The sequence below is a fragment of the Phocoena sinus genome, chromosome 4, assembly GCF_008692025.1.
Source record: "Phocoena sinus isolate mPhoSin1 chromosome 4, mPhoSin1.pri, whole genome shotgun sequence".
Classification (NCBI taxonomy): domain Eukaryota; kingdom Metazoa; phylum Chordata; class Mammalia; order Artiodactyla; family Phocoenidae; genus Phocoena; species Phocoena sinus.
In genome coordinates, this window is record NC_045766.1 from 75,898,444 (window position 1) to 75,925,034 (window position 26,591).

General features: G+C 37.9%; 1 protein-coding gene across 3 annotated transcripts in view; it reads right to left on the reverse strand.

Moving 5' to 3' along the window:
• Positions 1-3,632: 3,632 nt before the first annotated feature.
• The window catches only part of SEC22A (SEC22 homolog A, vesicle trafficking protein), a 75,368-nt gene continuing 52,409 nt past the window's right edge, over positions 3,633-26,591 (reverse strand). For 2 of the 3 annotated variants that reach the window (XM_032631318.1, XM_032631319.1), the window contains exons 6-7: positions 19,880-19,945; positions 3,633-4,738 (exon numbers count right to left, since the gene is read on the reverse strand). In XM_032631318.1, coding sequence (XP_032487209.1) covers positions 4,538-4,738; positions 19,880-19,945 — 267 coding nt within the window. In that variant the 3' untranslated portion in view covers positions 3,633-4,537. The remainder of the gene's footprint in view (positions 4,739-19,879; positions 19,946-26,591) is intronic. The other variant, XM_032631320.1, reaches the window with a different exon arrangement.

Sequence of the window (26,591 nt, forward strand, 5' to 3'; positions counted from 1 at the left end):
TGATTTCAAGAACTCTGAGAATGAAGCCTGTTCTCTCCTTGAGTTTCCTACGGACTCCACTGTGCTTAGACTATTCATTACACACCAGCACCACCAATACAGAAGAAAACGTGTGCACACGTGTCAATGCCACTCACTGTAAACAAGCAAGGAGGATACAAGCCATGTGGCTTCCAACCATGCAGTGCTGCAACACTGTGATTTCATCTGCTGAATAAAGAAACCTAGAAAGGTTGGCCACCCAAGGAAGGGATGTTACAAGAGTGGCAGCCACAGATACCACTTCTCTTTGAAAAGCTCAATGCTCAAACAGAAGGCTGCCAGCATTCAACAGCAGTCTTAGAACACTGATGAAGATAAGCAGACACCTCTACTCCTAATCAGTAAGACTAGAAGAGTAAAATCCTCAGCTGACATGGCTTCTATACACAATTCATTCATAACCCTTGGAGTTGGAGGGGTTTCTTCCATTAACTTTAGGCTTGGCTATTCCTAAAGCCAATTTAAACCAAAAATCAGGTTTGATTTTACCACAGTATTTTTAGGTAGAAAGACTCCATTTCCTTAGAGATAATAAAGCAGAAAAATACAAATTGACCACAGACAAAGAATGCAGCCCTGAAGAGTGACCCATAATGTGTGGTAAAGCTAAGTGTTCAATTTGGCCTGAGTGGTGGCTGATTTTGAAATAATTTATTTGTTCTTTTACCACATACACTATTATAGCTCTAACTTTTAAAGTGAACAGAAAGTCTGTTAAAATAACAAAAAGTGAAGACACACACACACACACACACACACACACACACACACACACACTTTGCTGTGTCTCTTGGAAATCCAACAGCCTGGAGTGGGTCCTTGGGTTACTCAGTAAACCTTCTGGAATAAAGGCCAAGCGACTGCCTTTTTGGTAGGTAGCTAACCCCAGGAGGAAGCCCTTTTGTGATATGGGGGTTAAAGACTCACCTGACAAAGCTGGTCGCTGTGAAGCCTTGACAAATCAGCAATCTAATGAGATTCCAGACATAGCCCAACAGAAACGGAGCTATGTGTTTCTCCAGACTGCATTCCACTATGAAAAAGACCATATTTAATACCAAATAAATGTGCTAACCCAGGGACAGCAGATTCATTTTACATAAGTTATAAAATTATAAAATTGGGTAAAGGTTTTCCATGTCTCAAGGCATTTGTCTTGAATGGATTTTCAAGCTTTAACACAGATACTTGTCTTTAGCTTAGGAGCAGAATCCTCATGGGAACAAAATCCTCTATTAACCACACAAAAAAAACCTTGAAATGAAAGCCTTTGAAAGCTGGTACAAAGTTGAGGATCCAAGGCACAATCGTAACACAGAAATGTGTGTAAAACAATTGAGGATTTTGTTCATTTTAGCATTTCACAGGACCCCCAAGAGCAAACATTTTTACCTGAATTCATCAGGAAGATGTCTCCTCTGAGAAACACGCTTTGACTTATGGAATATAGATCAAGGCAAAACTTGTTTTCCTTCTTCTAGCCTTGACTTCCAAGAAGTTCAAGAATCAAATTTTATACTAACAGCAATTTGTTCACCCTTCCTTCCAGTTTCATTGGTCTTGCTTTTCCCCCCTTAAAGTTCATATTTTGTTAACATTATTTGGTATGTTTTTTCTGGGTATGCTGCTTCGAATTCTTTGGGGAAAGAGCCCAGGTATAAATGCACTTCGAATACAGACCAAAAAAAGCAAGCAACTATTGCAAATTACTTTTAGGATATAAAAGGAGTATCTTTGCCCTCATAGCATACCTCAATCAAAAGCAGTATTTCAGAATTACCTTAAGGAAGAAAATATACACCTAGATTTGACAGTAGCTGGCTAAATCTCATTATTTTAAGAAGTCCCCAGTACCTCAATTTTATCAAGGACATATTCCCTGAATATAATCTTAGTTATCTTCATTACTTTCCACTCTAGTGGAAAAACCCTGGGCTAAGAGATTAGAAACTGTGTGTGTTTTGCTCTTGACCCTAGGTAAGTCATTACCATCTGATTACCTTAGTGTCCTCCTTCCTAATAGGAGAGCAAATACTATTCCCTGACACTACAAAACCCATTATGATTAGGTAGGTAAATGCGGACTTGCTCTTAGAAGTAAAATTGCAATATAAACACAACGTATTACCATCATACACATTAGAAGCCTAAGTGATTCTCTCTCAAGAGCTTAAAAACTTCTTTACATTCATGGCAAAAATTTATCTTTCCAAATTAAGTTTCTTTGGCAACATCATGATAGAGGCAGGGAGGTTGTATGAACACTGAGAGATGCAGGCACCAAATAATGAAAGAAAGCATTTCTATACATAAAACATTATTTATACCTGTTTTCATTTTTTACATTAAAATGTAAACATCCCCTTATCCAAAATAGCTGGTGAGAAAGCAAAACAAAAACAAAAAACAAATTAAGCCTTTAAAGATAGCTGGTGAGTTTTCAAGTGTCCTTGCTCAATGTACCCAAATACCAAATATTATAATTCAGTAATTAGGAGAACCAAACTGGTAAAAGAGCTATAAAATATCAATATACAGCAAAATCACAATGAACCAGAATACTCCAATCTCCTGGTTAATCAACTATTTACAAGAAAACACCTCTTGCTTTAACCATTAGTTTAGAAAAAAAACTTTCTAAATTGAACCACTTTACTTTCCTTGCTCAGTAACTACAAAACGCCAAACATAAATCAATTTTATTTTGATGATTTAGGATCATGTGGTACCTTGGGATATCTCTCAGAATATTCATAATTTCTGTGCAGTTTTGTTAGAGGCAGAAAATTGGAGGGAACTGGAGTTTCTTGCATTAAATAAATCCCCGAAATCGTTAAGCTTACTGTCTTCTTTTGTCTCATTCTCCTGAAAGAAGAGTGTAGCAAAAAGGTTCTAATTAAGCAAGATTTCTCATTGTAGACATACCTATGTATACTGGTTCTGGAAACAGTGCAGTTCAGTGACTTTACCTCTCTGGACAATTTCTTCTGGAAAATTAATATACCCAGAACATGAATTATATGTAATGGGTCCACTGTTTTTCTGGATATCGAATTTCAGTACCTTATGAATTCCTTAATTGGAATCTTTTCTCAAGAAAATCACTCATGAAGATGACTTCGAAACCAGAAGAGCTGTAGATTTTTGCTAATGGAAACAAACTATGCTTCCTCTATTATTAATTCAAAGCCGCTTAAACAATCTTTATAAAGTTATCAAAAAGGAAGTAAGTTCTCTAAGATAGTAGGTGCTTAACTCCTCAAAGCCATAAAATAATAAGAGGAATAATAAGAAGTGCTGAGAGAAGAGTCACCTTCTGATTCTTTTAGAACAGCTCAGTGTCTCCATAGTGCAGGACCCATGCCACTTGGTGGCATACAAGATGATTTTAGGTGATACACAACACAGAATTAAATAATGCTGAATCACAGTGAGAATGGCATTCCCTTTATAATTTTCTTTTAAACTTCTGATAATTCCACAGACAGAGCTCCATTTTAGTGCTGGGTAACATCTCTCTCACTGCAACAAAGAAAGAACAGGCTTTTTGGATTCAGAGCCTTGCCAGGAATTAGTATCCAGCTAGAATTTAATAACATCTGTTTTATTTTTATTTATTTTGTAGTTATCATTTTTTATGGCAAACTGATGCTGGTTTTCTACTTGGAATAGAGGTTAGTTTCTTTTTTAAATATTTTAAAATTTAAAAGATAAATATTAAGTAAATTATAGCATATGTAATACTCAACTGAGTGAAGTTTGGCAAACAATGGCTATAGCCTAACAAATATTTTTAAAAAGTGATTTCAAAAGAAAGTATAAACATGGCCTAGGAAAGAAACATGTGTCACTGTGTTTTCAATACTTGTGATGCTCCAGGGATGAGCTCACCAGAGCCTTCTCCTACATCGGGTGATTTCCAGGGTTAAGATTCAAGCAAAAATATAAAAGGAAAAAGAACCCATTGCACACCAATCTGGACTTCACAAACTCATGGTACCATAAATGTGCAAAATCTAATATTTAGCAAGTAATTTGTTTTACACATAAACTTTCCAATTCACTGCAGCATCTTTTTATTTGGTCTACACTAATGCCTCACAAAGGCAAACCCAGGTTGTAGAGCTCCTGCTTAGTTCTCAGAGCAAGTACCACACATAATTTTTGACTGAATTCTCCAGCCAAGATCCAGGGCTGCTGGCCAAGTCTTCCAATGGCATCTGACTGTTCTTCCACTGCCATGGCCCTGCAGAGAGGTCTCCTCATCTTCTTCTGATTGATAATCTCATGGCCAGCATTCTGCTGAGAGGAGTTTGCGTGGCAGGTATGGCATGCTCATTGGCATGCCATGCTGACTTAAAACAAAAAGGACAGCTGGAGAGAAAGACAGCAGAGCTTCTCATTGGTGGTGAACAGTTTCTTCATCACAGTGGTAGTTAAGATATGCTCCCTCCTTTTTCCCCTGAAGCCAAGGCAACAAGTCTGAAGGATGGTGTCAGACATCATAATCAGGAGCCTTGCCCTGGGCTTGCCTCAGCCAGATCTGGAGTGTAACAAATGCTCCCACAGTCACGTGAAAGAAAAGCTGCCAGAGGTTGCGCAGTTCATAGAGATACATGTTGCATAGACAGATTAAGCCAAAAGTCAAAAAAGATTTGACATTCCGCCAGCCGGTGTAGTAGACAAATAAATAACACTGTTGAAAATATAAAAATGAAAGATGATTAGGGTTACAGGAAAAGAAATAGATGCTTCTACTATAAAGCTGTAACAGGTCACAGGGTAAAATATGAGAGTGGAAAAGGGGATTTTTCAACTACGGATAAGACAGTGTAATATCTTTAATACACTCAATGTATCTTTAATATACTCCCTATTTAAAAGGGAAATAGGTTTAAGAAATAGGTTTGCATAATCTGGAATCAGAGGAAAAGAGCTATAGAGAACATTTTGGAGACAACATAATCTGAATATGAATCCTCTATTAGATAATACTGTATCAATGTTAAATTTCTTGGGTGTGATAAAGGTATCATGGCTATGTAGAACGATGTCTTTGTTCTCAAAAGACAGGTGTTCAAGTTTTCAGAGGTGAAATATCTTGATGTTTGTAACTTATTTTAAAAACAACTGTGCAGGAACTTCTGCTTCTGGGATCATGGAGTTGATGCACTTTCCTCTATTCTTCCCACTAAGTACAACTAAAAACCCTGGACATTATATATTGAGCAAAAGATGACTCTGGATGATGAAGAGAAGAAGGCATATAGGCTAAGGACCTTGAGACCCAGGGAATGACACAGTGGTAAACTACCTTTTTTTTTTTTTTTTGCCTCATATATCCCAAACTTGGAGCTGAAGAAGCTGGCAACTAGAAACACCAATGGATGCACACCAACAAAACAAACAAAAAACACTCAGTAAAATCTTGTTCTCTCTAGCCAAAAGACCATGAGAGGGGTACCTTTCCGAGACAGAGAACTTTTACATAATAACTATTCTACTCCAGCCACCAAAAACAAAACAAAGCAAAGCAACCCACAAAAAAACTGTGACCACCCACACCCACCCCATCAAAGCCTATGTGGGGAGCCTATAATGCTCTAAGGAGATGTTCTAACATTCCAGGGCTTCAGAGAAGGCAAGTGGGAAGCCAGAACTTTGACTCCCACCCTGTGGTGTCAGTGGAGACCAAGTGGGACTCTGGACATTCACCTCCACTTGGCATTAGCAAGGCAATGGATTTCTCATCAGAAACCATAAAGTTCAGGTAAGAGTGGAACAACATTTTTCAAGTGCTGAAAGAAAAGAGCTGTCAATCCAGAATCCTATACTCAACAAAAATATCCTTTAGGAATGAAGGGAAAATAAAGACATGAGAGAACACTAAGAGAATTTATCACCAACAAATGTACTCTAAAAGAATGGCTAAAGGAAGCTCTCTAGATAGAAAGGAAACAACAGAAGAAGGAACCTTGGAATAATGAATAGAAAAGGAACTCAGCAAAAATACAGGTTAATGTAATAGGCTTGCCTTTTTAAGAACTTTCTAAAATGTTTGATGGTTGAAGTAAAAATTGTTAACACTGCCTGATGTGGTTCTAAATATATGTAGAGGAAATATTTAAGCAATTATATTATAAATAGACGAGGACAAAGGGACATAAAGGGAGGTACAGTTCCTATGCTTCACCTGAACTGGTAAAAGGATAACACCAGAAAACTGAGATAAGAAGGTGAAATGCAATACCTAGAGCAATATTTCAAGCTATACAAAGAGACATACTCAAAAACATTATAGATAAGCCAAAATGGAGTTCTAAAAGAATGTTCAAGTAATCCACAGGAAGACAAGAAAAAGAAAACAGAAAAATGAAAAACTGAAAACAAAAAATAAGATGGCAGACTTAAGCTGGAACATATCAATAATTATACTGAATATAAATGGCTTAAATATAGCAATTAAAAGATAGAGATTGGCAGGGTATATTAAAAAACATAAATGAACTCCATGTTGTCTACCAGAAAATCAATCCAAATGACATAGGCAAGTTAAAAGTAAAAGGATGGAAAAAGATATAGCATGCAAACATTAATCAAAGGCAAGCAGGAGTGGCTATCTTACTATTAGATAAATATAAAAATGTTTCGGGACTTCCCTGGTGGTCCAGTGGTTAAGACTCCAGGTTTCCACTGCAGGGGGCACGGGTTCTATCCCTGGTCAGGGAACTAAGATCCCATGTGCTGCATGGCGCCACCAAAAAATAAAAACTTAAAATAAATAAATAAATAAAAATATTTCAAAGAAAGTAAAAATAACCAGGGACAGAGAGGGATATAATGATAAATGGATCGGAGAGAGACCTTCAAGATGGTGGAGGAGTAAGATGGGGAGATCACCCTCCCCCCCGCCACAAACACATCAAAAATACTTCTACATGTGGAACAACTCCTGCAGAACACCTACTGAATGCTGGCAGAAGACCTCAGACCTCCCAAAAGGCAAGAAACTCCCCACGTACCTGGGTAGGGCAAAAGAAAAAAGAAAAAACAGAGACAAAAGAACAGGGACAGGACCTGCACATATGGGAGGGAGCTGTGAAGGAGGAAAAGTTTCCACACACTAGCAAGCCCCTTCACCCCCCGGAGATGGGGGGTGGTGGGGGGGAAGCTTCAGAGCCACGGAGAAGAGTGCAGCAATAGGGGTGCAGAGGGCAAAGCAGAGAGATTCCCGTACAGAGGATCGGTGCTGACCAGCACTCACCAGCCCGAGAGGCTTGTCTGCTCACCCACCGGGACAGGTGGGGGCTGGGAGCTGAGGCTTGGGCTTCGGAAGTCAGAGCCCAGGGAGAGGACTGGGGTTGGCTGCGTGAACACAGCCTGAAGGGGGCTAGTGCACCACAGCTAGCCAGGAGGGAGTCCGGGAAAATGTCTGGAACTGCATAAGAGTCAAGAGACCACTGTTTTGGGGTATGCGAGGAGAGGGGAGTCAGAGCACTGCCTAAACGAGCTCCAGAGACGGATGCGAGATGCGGCTATCAGCATGGACCCCAGAGATGGGCATGAGACACTAAGGCTGCTGCTACAGCCACCAAGAAGCCTGTGTGCAAGCACAGGTCACTATCCACACCACCCCTCCTGGGAGCCTGTGCAGCCCACCACTGCCAAGGTCCCAGGATCCAGGGACAACTTCCCCGGGAGAACACATGGTGCGCCTCAGGCTGTTGCAATGTCATGCTGGCCTCTGCTGCGGCAGGCTGGCCCTGCATTCCATACCCCTCCCTCTCCTGGGCCTGAGTGAGCCAGAGCCCCCGAATCAGCTGCTCCTTTAACCCCGTCCTGTCTGAGCAAAGAACAGATGCCCTCCAGCGACCTACATGCAGAGGCGGGGCCAAATCCAAAGCTGAGCCCCTGGGAGCTGTGAGAACAAAGAAGAGAAAGGGAAATCTCTCCCAGCAGCCTCAGGAGCAGCAGATTAAAGCTCCACAATCAACTTGATGTACCCTGCATCTGTGGAATACATGAATAGACAACGAGTCATCACAAAATCAAGGCAGTGGAATTTGGGAGCAACTATAGACTTGGGGTTTGCTTTTTGCATCTAATTTGTTTCTGGTCTTACGTTTATCTTAGTTTAGTATCTAGAGTTTATGATAATTGGTAGATTTGTTTATTGATTTGGTTGCTCTCTTCCTTTTTTTTATATATAGATATATATACTTTTTACCTTTTTCTCTTTTTGTGTGTATGTATATGCTTCTTTGTGTGATTCTGTCTGTATAGCTTTGCTTTTACCATTTGTCCTAGGGTTCTGTCTGTCGTTTTTTTAAATTTTAATATAGTTTTTAGTGCTTTGTTATCATTGGCGGATTTGTATTTTGGTTTGGTTGCTCTCTTCTTTCTCTTTGCATTATTTTAATTTTTTAAATTTTCAATAATTTTTTAATTTTAATAACTTAATTTTTTCTTTCTTTCTTTTTTCTCCCTTTTCTTCTGAACCATGTGGCTGACAGGGTCTTTGTGCTTTGGCCAGGTGTCAGGCCTGTGTCTCTTGAGGTGGGAGAGCCGAGTTCAGGACCCTGGTCCACCAAAGACCTCCTGGCTCCACGTAATATCAAATGGCGAAAGCTCTCCCAGAGATCTCCATTTCAACACTAAGACCCAGCTCCACTCAGCGACCAGCAAGCTACAGGGCTGGACACCCTATGCCAAACAACTAGCAAGACAGGAACACAATTCCACCCCCATTAGCAGAGAGGCTGCCTAAAATCATAATAAGGTCACAGACACCCCAAACACACCACTGGACATGGTCCTGCCCAGCAGAAAGACAAGATCAAGCCTCATTCACCAGAAGACAGGCACCAGTCACCTCCACCAGGAAGCCTACACAACCCACTGAACCAACCTTACCCACTGGGCGCAGACACCAAAAACAACGGGAACTATGTACCTGCAGCCCACGAAAAGGAGACCCCAAACACAGTAAGTTAAGCAAAATGAGAAGACAGAGAAACACACAGCAGATGAAGGAGCAACGCAAAAACCCACCAGACCAAACAAATGAAGAGGAAATAGGCAGTCTACGTGAGAAAGGATTCAGAATAATGATAGTAAAGATGATCCAAAATCTTGGAAATAGAATGGAGAAAATACAAGAAACATTTAACAAGGACCTAGAAGAAAGAACTAAAGAGCAAACAAACAAGGATGAACAGCACAATAACTGAAATTAAAAATTCTCTAGAAGGATTCAGTAGCAGAATAACTGAAGCAGAAGAACGGATAAGTGACCTGGAAGATAAAATAGTGGAAATAACGACCACAGAGCAGAATAAAGAAAAAAGAATGAAAAGAATTGAGGACGGTTTCAGAGACCTCTGGGACAACATTAAACACACCAATATTTGAATTATAGGGGTCCAAGAAGAAGAGGAGGAAAACAAAAGGACTGAGAAAATATTTGAAGAGATTATAGTTGGAAACTTCCCCAACATGGGAAAGGAAATAGTCCATCAAGTCCAAGAAGCACAGAGAGTCCCATACAGGATAAATCCAAGGAGAAACATGCCAAGACATATATTAATCAAACTACCAAAAATTAAATACAAAGAAAAATATTAAAAGCAGCAAGGGATAAACAACAAATAACATACAAGGGAATCCCCATAAGGTTAAGAGCTGACCTTTCAGCAGAAACTCTGCAAGCCAGAAGGGAGTGGCAGGACATATTTACAGTGATGAAAGGGAAAAACCTACAACCAAGATTACTCTATCCAGCAAGGATCTCATTCAGATTCAACGGACAAATTAAAACCTTTACAGACAAGCAAAAGCTAAGAGAATTCAGCACCACCAAACCAACTTTACAACAAATGCTAAAGGAACTTTTCTAGGCAGGAAACACAAGAGAAGGAAAAGACCTATAATAACAAACCCCAAACAATTAAGAAAATGGTAATAGGAACATATATATCGATAACTACCTTAAATGTAAATGGATTAAATGCTCCCACCAAAACACATAGACTGGTTGAATGGATACAAAAACAAAACCCGTACATATGCTGTCTACAAGAGACCCACTTCAGACCTAGGGACACATACAGACTGAAAGTGAGGGGATGGAAAAAGGTATTCCATGCAAATGGAAATCAAAAGAAAGCTGGAGTAGCAATTCTCATATCAGACAAAATAGACTTTAAAATAAAGACTATTACAAGAGACAAAGAAGGATACTACATAATGGTCAAGAGATCAATCCAAGAAGAAGATATAACAATTGTAAATATTTATGCACCCAACATAGGGGCACCTCAATACATAAGGCAAAAGCTAACAGCCATAAAAGGGGAAATCGACAGTAACACAATCATAGTAGGGGACTTTAACACCCCACTTTCACCAACAGACAGATCATCCAAAACGAAAATAAATAAGGAAACACAAGCTTTAAATGATACATTAAACAAGATAGACGTAACTGATATTTATAGGACATTTCATCCAAAAACAACAGAATACACTTTCTTCTCAAGTGCTCATGGAACATTCTCCAGGATAGATCATATCTTGGGTCAAAAATCAAGGCTTGGTAAATTTAAGAAAATTGAAATAGTATCGTATCTTTTCTGACCACAATGTTATGAGACTAGATATCAATTACAGGAAAAAATCTGTAAAAAATACAAGGAGGCTAAACAATACACTACTAAATAACCAAGAGATCACTGAAGAAATCAAAGAGGAAATCAAAAATACCTAGCAACAAATGACAATGAAAACACGATGACCCAAAACCTACGGGATGCAGCAAAAGCAGTTCTAACAGGGAAGTTTATAGCAATACAATCCTACCTCAAAAAACAAGAAACATCTCAAATAAACAACCTAACCTTACACCTAAAGCAATCAGAGAAAGAAGAACAAAAAAACCCCCAAAGTTAGCAGAAGGAAAGAAATCATAAAGATTAACTCAATCAGAAATAAATGAAAAAGAAATGAAGTAAACAATAGCAAAGATCAATAAAACTAAAAGCTAGTTCCTTGAGAAGATAAACATTAATTGATAAACCATTAGCCAGACTCATCAAGAAAAAAAGGGAGGGGGCTTCCCTGGTGGTGCAGTGGTTGAGAGTCTGCCTGCCAATGCAGGGGATGCGGGTTCATGCCCCGGTCCGGGAAGATCCCACATGCCGTGGAGCGGCTAGGCCCGTGAGCCATGGCCACTGAGCCTGCGCGTCTGGAGCCTGTGCTCTGCAACGGGAGAGGCCACAACAGTGAGAGGCCCGCATACCGCAAAAAAGCAAAAAGAAAAACAAAAACGGGAGAAGACTCAAATCATTAGAATTAGAAATGAAAAAGTAGAAGTAGCAACTGACACTGCAGAAATACAAAGGATCATGAGAGATTACTACAAGCAACTATATGCCAATAAAATGGACAACCTGGAAGAAATGGACACATTCTTAGAAAAGCACAACCTTCCGAGACTGAATGAGGAAGAAATAGAAAATATAAACAGACCAATCACAAGCACTGAAATTGAGACTGTGATTAAAAATCTTCAAACAAACAAAAGCCCAGGACCAGAGGCTTCACAGGTAAATTCTATCAAACACTTAGAGAAGAGCTAACACCTATCCTTCTCAAACTCTTCCAAAATATAGTAGAGGGAGGAACACTCTCAAACTCATTCTACGAGGCCACCATCACCCTGATACCAAAACCAGACAAAGATGTCACAAAGAAAGAAAACTACAGGCCAATATCACTGATGAACACAGATGCAAAAATCCTAAACAAAATACTAGCAAACAGAATCCAACAGTACATTAAAAGAATCATACACCATGATCAAGTGGGGTTTATTCCAGGAATGCAAGGATTCTTCAATATATGCAAATCAATCAATGTGATATACTATTAACAAATTGAAGGATAAAAACCATACGATCATCTCAATAGATGCAGAAAAAGCTTTCAACAAAGTTCAAGACCCGTTTATGATTTAAAAAACCCTCCAGAAAGTAAGCATAGAGGGAACTTACCTCAACATAATAAAGTCCATATATGACAAACCTACAGCCAACATTGTTCCCAATGGTGAAAACATGAAACCATTTCCTCTAAGATCAGGAACAAGACAAGGTTGTGCACTCTCACCACTATTATTCAACATAGTTTTAGTTATACTCCAATAAAGATGTAAAAAAAAAAGGGCTTCCCTGGTGGCGCAGTGGTTTAGAGTCCACCTGCCGATGCAGGGGACATGGGTTCGTGCCCCGGTGCAGGAAGATCCTATGAGCCATGGCCACTGAGCCTGCGCATCTGGAGCCTGTGCTCCACAACGGGAGAGGCCACAACAGTGAGAGGCCCGCGTACCACAAAACAAAACAAAACAAAAAGTTTTAGCCACAACAATCAGAGAAGAAAAAGAAATAAAAGGAATCCAAATCAGAAAAGAAGAAGCAAAACTGTCACTGTCTGCAGATGACATGATACTATACATAGAGAATCCTAAAGATGCTCCCAGAAAACTACTAGAGCTAATCAATGAATTTGGTAAAGTAGCAGGATACAAAATTAATGCACAGATATCTCTTGCATTCCTATACACTAATGATGAAAAATCTGAAAGAGGAATTAAGACAACACTCCCATTTACCACTGCAAAAAAAAGAATAAAATACCTAGGGATAAACCTACCTAAGGAGACAAAAGACTTGTATGCAGAAAACTGTAAGACACTGATGAAAGAAATTAAAGATGATACAAACAGATGGAGAGATATACCATGTTCTTGGATTGGAAGAATCAACATTGCGAAATGACTATATTACCCAAAGCAATCTACAGATTCAATGCAATCCCTATCAAACTACCAATGGCATTTTTCACAGAACTAGAACAAAAAATTTCACAATTTGTATGGAAACACAAAAGACCCCGAATAGCCAAAGCAATCTTGAGAATGAAAAACGGAGCTGTAGGAATCAGGCTCCTGGACTTCAGACTATAGTACAAAGCTACAGTAATCAAGACAGTATGGTACTGGCACAAAAACAGAAAGATAGATCAATGGAACAGGACAGAAAGCACAGAGATAAACCTATGCACATATGGACACCTTATTTTTGATAAAGGAAGCAAGAATATACAATGGAGAAAAGACAGCCTCTTCAAAAAGTGGTGCTGGGAAAACTGGACAGCTACATGTAAAAGAATGAAATTAGAACACTCCCTAACACCATACACAAAAATAAACTCAAAATGGATTAAAGACCTAAATGTAAGGCCAGACACTATAAAACTCTTAGAGGAAAAGATAGGCAGAACACTCTATGACATAAATCACAGCAAGATCCTTTTTGACCCACCTCCCAGAGAAATGGAAATAAAAACAAAAATAAACAAATGGGACCTAATGAAACTTAAAAGCTTTTGCACAGCAAAGGAAACCATAAACAAGAAGAAAAGACAGCCCTCAGAATGGGAGAAAATATTTGCAAATGAAGCAACTGACAAAGGATTAATCTCCAAAATTTACAAGCAGCTCATGCAGCTTGATGTCAAAAAAACAAACAACCCAATACAAAAATGGGCAGAAGACCTAAATAAGCATTTCTTCAAAGAAGACATACAGATGGCCAACAAATACATGAAAAGATGCTCAACATCACTAATCATTAGAGAAATGCAAATCAAAACCACAACGAGGTATCACCTCACACCAGTCATAATGGGCAGCATCAAAAAATCTAGAAATAATAAATTCTGGAAAGGGTGTGGAGAAAAGGGAACCCTCTTGCACTGCTGGTGGGAATTAAATTGATACAGCCACTATGGAGAACAGTATGGAGGTTCCTTAAAAAACTAAAAATAGAACTATCGTATGACCCAGCAATCCCACTACTGGGCATATACCCTGAGAAAGCCATAATTCAAAAAGATATATATGTACCACAATGTTCATCGCAGCACTACTTACAATAGCCAGGACATGAAAGCAACCTAAATGTCCATCAAGAGATGAATGGATAAAGAAGATGTAGCACATATATACAATGGAATATTACTCAGCCTTAAAAAGAAACGAAATTGCGTTATTTTTAGTGAGGTGGATGGACCTAGAGTCTGTCATACAGAGTGAAGTAAGTCAGAAGGAGAAAAACAAATACTGTATGCTGACACATATATATGGAATCAAAAAAAATGGTTATGAAGAACCTAGGGGCAGGACAGGAATAAAGATGCAGACACAAAGAATGGACTTGAGGACACGGGGCGGGGGAAGGGTAAGCTGGGACTAAGTGAGAGAGTGTCATGGACATATATACACTACCAAATGTAAAACAGATAGCTAGTAGGAAGCAGCTGCATAGTACAGGGAGATCAGCTTGGTGCTCTGTGACCACCTAGAGGGGTGGGATAGGGAGGAAGGGAGGGAGACGCAAGAGGGAGGAGATCTGGGGATATATGTATATATATAGCTGAGTCACTTTGTTATAAAACAGAAACTAACACACCATTGTAAAGCAATTATACTGCAATAAAGATGTTAAAAAAATAAATGGATCAATCAACCAAGAAGATACAGCAATCCTAAATGTGTATGAACCAAACAACAGAACTGCAAAAACTGATAGAACTCAAATGAGAAATACACAATTACAGTTGAAAAATTAAATATTCCTCTCTCAACAATTGATAGAACTAGCCAGAAAATCAGCAAGGATACATAAAAACTGAACAAAGCCATCAACCAACAGAACCTAATCAAAATTTATAGAACACCCACTCAAAAACAGCAGAATACACACATTCTGTTCAAGTGCCCAAGGAACATATACCAAGACAGACCATATTCTGCGCCACGGAACAAACCTCAACAAATGTAAAATAACTGAAATCACACAGAATATGTTCTCAAACTACAATGGAATCAAACTAGAAATCAATAATGGAAAGAAAACCAGAAAATATCCAAACACTTGGAAACTAAGCAACACAATTCTAAACAATCCATAGGCCAAAGAGGAAATCCCAGGGAAAATTTTTTTAAATACACTGAATTAAATGAAAATACAACAGCTCAAAATTTATGGAACACAGCTAATGAAATGCTAAGAGGGAAATCTGTAACACTAAATGTATACATTACAAAAGAGAAAAATCTCAAATCAAATCATCAAAGCTCCCATCTCAAGAACCTAGATAAAGAGCCAAATAGACAAAGCAAGCATGAGGAAAGAAATAATAAAATAAAATAGAAAATAGGAAAAAAACAACAAAACAAAGAGCAGGCTCTGTGAAAAGATCAATGAAATTAACAAGAAAGACTGATAAAGAAAAAGAGAAGATACAAATGATCAATATGATGACTGAAACAGGAAATACCACTGCACAGCCTACAGACATCAAAAGGATAGTAAGGGAATACTATAACCATTCGACACACAAATTTGATAACCTAAGTGAAATGGACCACTTCTTCATAAAACACAAACCACCATAATTCACCCAGTATAAAACATTATTTGAATATCTCTATAACTATTAAGAAAATTGAATTTAAGACTTATTAAATAGCTGAAGTAATCAAAACTATATGGTACTGGCAGAGGGACAGACACATAGATCAATGGAACAGATACACAGCCCAGAAAAAGAGCCACATAAACATGCCTAACCGATTTTTTTTTAATGCAAAAGCAATTCAGTACAGAAAAAAAAAAAAAGGGAAAAGTGAAAAATTAAACTTCATAAAAATTTTAAATGCTTGATCTGCAGAAGACTCTGTTAAGAGGATGAAAAGACAAGCTAAGACTGGGAGAAGATATTTGCAAACTACGTATCTGACAAAGGACTAATATCTGGAATATATAAAGAACTCTCCAACTCAACAGTTTAAGACAAACAATCTCATTAGAAAATAGGCAAAAGACATGAATAGACATTTCACCCAAGATGATACAAAGATGACAAATAAGCACATAAAATTATTTCCAACATCATTAGCCACTAGGAAACTGCAAATTAAAACCACAATGAGATATCATTACACATCTATCAGAATGGATAAAGTATTAATAAAACAATAGAGACGACACCAAATGCCAATAAGGATGCAGAAAAACTGGATCACTCACACAATGCTGGTGGGAATGTAAAATGGTACACTATTCTGGAAAACAGTTTGTCTCTTAATAAGCATGCAACTACTATGTACTACCACATGACCCAGCAATTGCACTCCTGGGCATTTACCTCAGAGAAATGAAGACTTTTTTGTTCACACAAAAGCCTGTACATGAAGGTTTATAGCAGCTTTATTTATAACAGCCAAAAACTAGAAACAACTCAGATGTCCTTCAAATGAGTGACTGATCAAACTGTGGTACAGCCATACCATGGAATATAATTCAGCAATAAAAAGGAACAAACAATTGATACATCCAACAACTTGGGTAAATCTCCAGAGAATTATGCTGAGTAAAAAATGCCAATCACAAAAGGTTACATACTATATGATTCCATTCATATAACATACTCAAAATGAGAAAATTATATTAATGGAGAACACACTAGTTGTTGCCAGAGATTAAGGAGGGGTTAGGGCAGGAGGGAACTATAAAAGGCAACATGAGGAGTCTTTATGGTGATAGGACTGTTATATATCTTAACTGCATCAATATCCATATCCTGTTGGGATACTGTATTATAGCTTTGCAAGATGGAACATTGCGGGGAAGCAGGTAAACATTATACAGGCGCTCTCTTATGACTCCACATGAATCTAATTATCTCAAAATAAAAAGTTTAATAAGAAAAACAACTTTATACATTCATTTTATCTGCAACTTACATTATAAACAACAAATATACACACTATACGCACAAACATACAAAGAGAGAATGAGATAAAGCAAGTGCTGCAAAATGCTAACAATTGGTGATTCTAGGTGTACCAGTTTCTCAACTTTTCTGTAAGTCTGAAGGTTTTCAAAACAAAACACTGAAGGAAAATAGTCTCTAGTTTCTTCAGACTTCCTCTGATTTCCTATTTTATCTTTTTTTTTAGGTCATGCCACGTGACTTGCAGGATGCTAGTTTCCCGACCAGGGATCAAATCTGTGCCCCCTGCAGTGGAAGCGTGGAGTCCTAACCACTGGACCACCAGGGAATTCCCTGATTTCCTATTTTAAATGCTCCATATCAAGATTATCTCTATCTGGCTGAACGCTGTGATTCCCTAAGTACCCATGGCCTGGAGGAAAAGGCAACAAACCATGTAGTAGTGGCCTTTGAGGTCTGATCTGACGGAGATGAAAAAATATCCTGACAATTGGAGATAGAGCATGTTATATGGTAAAATGTAATCACTTAGTTTTTACTGTGGGAAAAACATTATTATCACTCTGCTCAGCAAATTTGGAAAGCATGCAGTTTCATGCCTGTCAATATGAAGGAAATTGGTTTTTTGATTTTCTTTTTTAAAGCATGAATTTGTTTATTTTTCTCAAGTTAAAAGATCACCTGGGTGACACTGCTCCACCACGAGGCAACTCTAAAAACTACTTTTAGGTGTTCTGAGAAAGGTAACAGGTGTGTCTATCTATAGGCAAGAGCACTGGTTCTGGAGTCGCCTGGGTTCAAGTCACTGACTGGCTGTAAGAACTGTCTGGGCCTCAGTGAAAAATGGTGATAATAATAGGATTAGTGTGGGGCTTCCTTTGAGGATTTAGTGGTACAAGGAAAGCAAAGAGCTTAGCACAAAGCAAGAGCTCAACATATTTTTGCATTATTATTAGAATTTAAAATTATTTCACTAAGGCAAAACAGCTAAAAGTATATTTTATAAGAACAATCATTCAGGAAATTATTTTAAAGTTAATATTTACCTCACACTGTTTTAGAATCATATGAAATAATGCCTATAAAAGTTATTAAATTGTAACTTTATAGCATTATAAAAATCATGTAAATATAGGAATTTTGCTTAGAGACAGCATGATATAGTGGAATGAATATGACACTGAAAATCAGAAGACTCAGAGTTCTGACTCTACCACTTACTGGCTATGTGACCTCAGGATAGTACTGAAACTGTCTCAGATTTTTCCTTTTCAAAAATGAGGATATATACCCTGTGTGATAGGACTGTAGAGATTAAAGTAGAAAATCTACATAAGAATATTTCATAAAATTAAAGTACTTGTGACATCAACGAATACAAGCTTTTACATTTCCTGCATGAAATGTCATTAATTAAATTCAATCTGCCAAATTTTACAGGAAAAATTTCTGAAGCTAATATAAATGATTAAGAAAAATTAGGGGATTGAAAAAAAAATGGTGCTGGGACTTCTCCGGCGGCCCAGTGGTTAAGACTCTGCGCTCCCAATGCAGGGGGCCCAGGTTCGATCCTTGGTCAGGGAACTAGATCCCACATGCCACAACTAAGAGACAGCATGCTGCAACTTTAAAGATCCTGCGTGCCACAACTAAGACCTGGAGCAGCCAAATAAATAAATACATTTTTAAATGCGGCCACTGAAACTGAAATTTCTAATATGTTTTTACATAAAAGTCAAATGCATATATTTAAAATATTTCCTGGGACTTCCCTTGTGGTTAAGACTCTGTGCTCCCAATGCAGGGGCCACGGGTTCAATCCCTGGTCGGGAAAGTAAGATCCTGCATGCCGCACAGCGCGGTCAAAAAAAAGTGTACATGTACTTTATATATTTATATATATATATATATATATATATATATGTATATTTATTTCCCTAAAGGCTTCTACCGAGTTTTAGGTAGTCTTTTATTTGCAGTCCTGAACCTTTCTAATGTTTTTCTATGCAAGACAGAGAAATGTGCCACTTAGAAAAGTTAGGTCAAAATGCCTTGCTTGCTCTAACGTGTTTTAGCAAAGACATTCTTTTTTTTTTTTTTGCAGTACGCAGGCCTCTCACTGTTGTGGCCTCTCTCGTTGCGGAGCAACAGCCTCCGGATGCGCAGGCTCAGTGGCCATGACTCACGGGCACAGCCGCTCCACGGCATGTGGGATCTTCCCGGACCGGGGCACGAACTCGTGTACCCTGCATCAGCAGGCGGACTCTCAACCACTGCGCCACCAGGGAAGCCCAGCAAAGACATTCTTGAATCTGGGTAATTGGCATGGTTACCTCTCCCTTCCCTAACACATCTGTGCTTCCTCTGTTCTTAGAAATGGGAGTACGTATCTCCCTATCTCTCAGGTACAAAACCTCCTCCCTCCTAAAGTCTCAGATCTATTCTGTCTTTGAGTCCTAGTGAGTCTTCCTTCTCAGCGTCCTTCCTTTTCCTATCCCTACTGCCATTACCATTAACTTAGGCTTTCATTACATTCTGCCTCTCAACTCATTTCCTTGCTTCTAGTCTCTCTGTTCTGACAATCCATCCTACTCATCAGTGCTAAATATCCTAAAATCCTGCTTTTACTGTTCCCTCTTCAAAGACTTTCCCCAAAGTACAAAATCCTCAACCTGGAATAAAAGCAGAGCTTTGAAGCTGAATAATAAGTCACCAGAATATCTAGAAGTATAGTCTTTACTGCCATAGGCTGAGGACCTGCCGCCAATGAAGCCCCAGTACAGGAGAGGGCTAACACTGAGTTCACTGGGATCTATGTCCATTCAGAAGGGTCACAAAGCTAACAGAGGCTCAAATTTAAAAAAGGGGCAAAAACTCAGACATTATTTTTATTTATTTAAAGTGCACAAGAAATTTTTAGAATTGATACCTGAAACAAGCAATAATGGGAAAGTGTTTCTTAAAATCAGAGAGAACCTACCTGGTAAAGGCAGGCTGCTGTTCCAAGGAAAAATGCAACAATGTAATTAAAATCCTCGCCATCACTCTGCAAAAGCAAAATAAAAATTACTTTTTTTTTTCTGGTGCAAGCCCATTTCCAAAAACAATCCATTGGGATAGGATATGACAACATTTACGCACAAATGGTCAAAATTTTCAAAAGTGGCATATAAAAATTCTCAAGAGCCCTGAAATAGAAACATAAAATACATTATAAGAACCAGGGAGTGTGAGGTAGAGGAAGGCTACCAGTCTTCCTCTATGTCTGGGCCTCCCCATCAACTATATCTTATCCAAGAGAAGATGAAAGCCAATGGAAACAAATTTCCATGTAACGTAGAAAGCCTCTCTTCTTGCTACTAAAGAAACCAAATAAAAATGTACAACACCCCAGGGACTTCCCTGGTGGCACAGTGGTTTAAGAATCCTCCTGCCAGTGCAGGGGACATGGGTTTGATCCCTGGTCCGGGAAGATCCCACATGCTGAGGAGCAACTAAGCCCATGTGCCACAACTACTGAGCCTGCGCTCTAAGAGCCTGTGAGCCACAACTATTGAGCCCACGTGCCACAACTACTGAAGCCTGCGTGCCTATAGCCCGTGCTCCGCAACAAGAGAAGCCACTGCAATGAGAAGCCCATGCACCACAATGAAGAGTAGTCCCCGCTCGCCACAGCTAGAGAAAGCCTGCATGCAGCAACGGAGACCCAACACAGACAAAAATAAATAAATTAATTAATTAAAAAAAAAAAAAGTACAACAGCCCAGTGGCCTATAAAGTTAAGCCTGCTTGATAGGATTACTATTTGGCTCAAATAAATATTGACAAACTTTACCATCTAGTAAGCACATTACTGAACTGTCCAATAAAGTCTCTGGCATGATTTAAAAAAAAAAAAAAAAAAGACAACCCAAACTGAAAAGCTACTGTCCACTAGAGTGTGCTATATCCCAATGAGGAAATTCAGTCGTACATGATATGCTAGAAAAAAAAGCACCCAGAGAAAAAACAGAGATAGATTATTCATAGAATATTTCTTTTAAAAGAAAACTAATAGAGACATGTAACAAACCCTTTTTTTCTATTCCTTTCTGATTCCTCTTAAATATCTATATTTATCATTTCTTTCAATGTTTTTATGAAGTAGAACATAAAGCCCAGGCAGGAGCATCAAATTTCTTTCTTCTAGGTAGAAACATTAAATTTGGCCCTTTAGAAAAAAAATCTCTTTATACAATAAAAATTTCCAGAAGACATGGGAGTGTCTCTCACGACCATGTCTTCAGGAAATAATATAAAGAGAAAATTGCTTTTCCATTTGCTATTGGACAACAGAAGTGCCTGTAAGGCAGAGGGAAAGGGGCTTATCCTAGTGAGAGGATCTTAAAATAGAAACCATTGATCTGTCTGGGATGGTTAGGCCAGTTCAATCCCAGAGGCAGGGAAGGTCAACACAAAATCCTTCTACTTTAATAATTCTAAGACTTTTAAATAAGTTCTGCTTGATTGTTTTTTCTTCAGTCCATTAAATGATCTTTTTTGATTATAAAAGTTCATGTTCATTGTAGAGAATCTGAAACAGAATGTTACAAAGAAGAAACTCGTATGGTCCATAATATTACAACTTTGGGAGAATTACTATTAACCATTTAGGTACTTCCTTCCAATCCTTTCTGTACAAAAATATATGTACGTTAAAAAAATGGAATCATACTTTTACATACTGCTTTCTAGTACTTCACACTATATCATAAACATGTTCTCAAGATACTAAATATTTCTCAACTACTTAATTTGTAATAATTATATAACCTTTAATTGTGGGACTATATAATAATTTAATTACTGTCTTACAATTGAATACTGTATTTTCCCTAAATTTACACTATCACTTTATAACTCTCTTAATTGCCTTTGGAACACTTAAAAGCATGTTTCTGGACAATCAGATCTGGGTTCAAATCTTTACTTATTAGCTGTATGATCATGGACTATTTATTTAACTTCAATTCCCTTTTTTGAAAAGTTGTAGAGATTCAATGAAATAACATTGGCAAAAATATAGAACAGTAACTGACACACAGTAAGTATTCAAAAACATTCTCTAACTTCTCTTTCCCAGAGGTTACTGTCTGCATCATTCATCAGATAATTAGGATTACCTTTCAATATTGTTTAAATCTCTAATGTACTGGCCTTGTCTTCTCAATGAGATCCTAACCTTCCTTCAGGGCAGAAACTAAATCTTACTACTTGCATGAAACTGTGCACATAGTAGGAATTCAACAAATGCATGCCAAATTGAGTTCAGCTTTGAAAAATCTTTATTTCCCCTTGCTAAAGAGAATATCTATAAACATATTCTTCCATTCAATAAATAGTCATTCATTAAACACTTATGGGCCAAGTACTGTGTTACTAGACCAAGGACAGAAAACAAGTCAACAGCAACTCAAGAAGCTCAACTCTAAACAGGAAGGCAGATACAAAGAGCAACAATTCCCGCCTGAAGTGGTAACTGATGGGATAGGAGTGTGTACAGGGTACTACGGGAGCCTACTGGAGACACATTTAATTCTACCTGGAGAAAAAAAGGATCAGGGAAGGTTTGGCACAGAAAATAAAGCTTAATTTGCATTTTGAAGGATGGACTAGTAGACAAGGTAGGAAGAGAATTCCAGGCAAAGGGAGTAGCTTGTGCAGTTTCAAGAAGGAAGAGGCTAGGATGACTCCAAGGTCTCCTATTCAGGCAACATTTAAATGATACCATTCACCAAGTTGGGGATACAGGAGGAAAAGTAGGTCTGAGAGCAGAAAAAACTTGAGTTCATTTTGGACAAGGTATTTTGGAGTTGCTAGTGACACATCCAAATAATTATGTTTAGTAGACATTTAAGTCAGCTTCAGGGAACAGTTTAACCTAGAGCTCTAGTTTAGTTGTCATATATTTAAATAGTAGTTAAATGAAATAAAGGACTATGACAACCGAATGCAAAGCTTAATTCTTGATTGGCTGATAGACTGGAGAGAGAAAAAAGTATATATAAAGGATATTCGGGGTCAATTTTGATTGTGAAATTTGAATATAGATTTTACATTAGCTAATACTGCACTGATCTTCAATGTCTTTGGTGTAAGAATGGTATTGTGATTATGCAGGAGAATGTCCTAGTCCTTAAGACAGACATAGTGAATAATTTGGGGATATAATGTCATAATACCTACAATTTTACTTTCCAATGATTCAGAAAAAAAAGAAAATAAAGAGATAAAAGAAGAAAGAAAGGTAGGTATGTATACAGGTAGATGTTAATTGTATTGTTTTTTTAAAAACTTTCTGTAGGTTTAAATTCTTTCAAAATAAAATGTTGTGTGGTGGGGGAAAACAGGGATACAAATGAAAATAAAAATGCTATGCAGTCACTAAAAAGAATCTCTATATACTGCTATGAAATGATCTACACATTGTCAGGTGGAAAAAGATGCAAATCACTATGAACAGTATACTGCCATTTATAAAGGAATAATTTTAAAAGAATAATTATATAAGTAAATATAGAAATACATATGTATTAGCATATGCACATAATCGCTCTAGAAGGATACACCAGTGGTTGACTCTGGGGAGGAGAAATGGGAAGAGAATTACTTACTGTGAAAATTAAAGGCTTTGAAATTTACCATCTACACATTTTACTGTGTGTATGCGTGACTGTGGATATTTGTGGATATACATGTATTAACTCTTTAAGTTATGAAAATATCCAAAGAGAAGGTATAGAGTTAGAAGAATATAAAGCTCAGGACATGACACAAACGCTACTCTTTAAAGGAGAGGTGGAGGAAGAAAGTTTACCAAATAAACTGAGGAACAAGAAGAGATAGGAAAAAAAACAACAGGAGAAAATTGTTTCACAGAACGGAAGGAATGAGATAATGTCAAGAAGAATAAAGTAACACATCAAACTATTAATAGTGAGCTGTTTCACTTGCTTCTAAGTTTTCTAAAATAAACATTATTTTTGAATTTAAACAATGAGTTATTTTCAAAAGGAAGAACTGAACAGTGTGTGAGATGAGACAGAGAGGAAACATCAAACAAGGCCTCAAGAGTGGCTGCAATATTTGGCAACCAGAAAGACACTGGTGAACTTAATGGTCGATGTTTGAAAGAATTATGAGGGCGGAAAGAGATCACAGTAAACTAAGAGAACAGAGGTAAGGGAACGGGGGCAACAGGCATAGTCTATGCTTTCAAAATATTAGAAGGGAACATGCATCAGGAGGTTTTTTTTAGGGTTTTTTGTTCATTTTTTAAAGATCAGCAGGCTATAACATATTTATGAGCTGAGAGAACAGAGCCAGTAGAGAGGAAGCAGATGAAAAACAGATGAATAGCTAGAGGTTGGGGAAACATGGGGCAGAGATTTAGAGAATGGACAGAAGTGGGAGTGGGGGGGGGGTGCAGGGTCGACACGAGAAGGGATAAAGGCGGGGTGGGGAAGGAAGGGCTAAGGTAAGGAGTTCAAATTTTTAAAAATCACATTCACCTTCAGAGGATGCTAGATTACCAACATTGCTTGAAAAATAACAAATAAAGGGAAAGAATTTTTTTTTAAGGTGATGATAAAGAGGTAAGCAGAAGCTTCATATAATAGCCATACAAATGTATTAGAATGATACTATTTAAATGTTTGTAATAATTGGGAAAAATTCACTTTTTAATCTTAGGTGAAAAAAAGGACACAAAGTTACATAATGGATATGATATGTATATATATGGTATATATTAATAAAATAAGAAAATTTGGGATTTTTCTCTTCTTCTTTATACATTTTCCCCCAATTCTTTAACAATGAGCATAGAACTCAGGAAAAATACATTTATTTTTTTAGAAGAAAGCAAGCAATGCATCTTAGCATAGATATTACGCTACTAAATAAATAACTTTCAGTGAGCTTTAATAGGTATGTAATTTCTTTAAAAGGTAGTAACAAATCTACTGGAAATAAAGAACTGAAGGAATAAAAGCAAGTTGATTACTTTTAGTTGTAGTATCCATTACAAACAATTTTAGAATCAGAGAGTTAGCACCTTAGTACTGAAGTGGTCCTTGAGCCTATGTAGTCTAAAACTTTCCTCTTGCAGAATAGGAAAATGAGCTCCAAGAAGGTAAAATAACCAACCCAAGGTCACAAAGTTAGTTAACTGGCAGAGGGGATCCAGCCAGGTATTCTGACTTCCAGGTCAGCATTTCTACTGCTATATCAGAATACTCATATTTTTTCCTAATGTACCATGTGCGAATTACTTCTAGGTTGGCATCAGCTTAATTAAGATCATTGCTTCAAGGTTGATCCTTAAAGGAACACAGGAAAAAGAAACCCAGTGTGATAAAAGCTCATACATTTGTGAGGTGTCAATTCACAATAAACTTATTAACATCTCTAAACTCAGAACAAAGTATGGAAATGAGTGAAAATAATCTAATTTACACATTACTGTGAACAGCAAATCAAATTCACCAACTTAATAAAAAGAAACTGTATTCACCCTAAACCTCCTCAGTCTGAACTCAAGATACCAAAGAAAAACTTCAGTACTACACATTTTAATAAATCCCTCCTTGTCACCCTAAGAGGCAGTTATTAATCTAGAAGAAACAAACTGTGCTGAAGCTTCAAACAGCGTTATACAGGTATGTTGGTTCATGTGGGTTCTGAAATTTAAACATGCCTCAGGCACCAGGCTACATACTAGAAGATAAACGTGGCAATCATTTTTAGCATTCAAGAAGAGTATTTAGAATTCACAGCCTTAAGAAAGCAAACTTTAATTTTTTTTTTTTTTTTTGCGGTATGCGGGCCTCTCACTGTTGTGGCCTCTCCCGTTGCGGAGCACAGCCTCTGGACGCGCAGGCTCAGCAGCCATGGCTCACGGGCCCAGCCGCTTCGCGGCATGTGGGATCTTCCCGGACTGGGGCACGAACCCGCGTCCCCTGCATTGGCAGGTGGACTCTCAACCACTGCTCCACCAGGGAAGCCCCAAGAAAGCAAACTTTAAATTAATATTGATATATTGCTCACACTCAGGAAATACACTACACACTTTCATTTAGATCTAAAAATATGATCCCCAAATAAATCCTTTGCTCTTAAATCAAGTATTAAAGAAATGTTGAGGCCACTTAATTTAGGTACTGTCTTTCCACCTCCTCTATCACCACCATGATCTATCTGAGTTAACACCAATACAGGTAACTTCAGAACAGATAAAAGTTTAAGCCCCATGTCCTGGATTTTGCATTCAAGTCTACACAGCAGACTACCTCAAAAAGATCTACTTTACTGACCAAAAATTAACCAGCGACTCTAGAGATTATTCCTAACACAAAGTACAATGATGAACCAGAGAGAAGGCTAAGAGTATGTCTTAAGTTCAATGTCTTTAGTGAGAATACAAAGGACCTTTTAACCAGTACAAGTCATGAACAATGATAAAATAGGTGCTAATGCGGGAAAATTAAAAGGGAGAGAACTCAGGCCCCTAATTTCGTGTATATTTTTTTTCAGGTTAATTCAAGCTATAAAGGATGTACTCACTGAAATTAATCTAGCTTGCACCCCTAATCCTATCCTGCTAAGAGGTCTAAGTTTATCACAGTGCCCTCTGCATTCTGACATTCATCTCC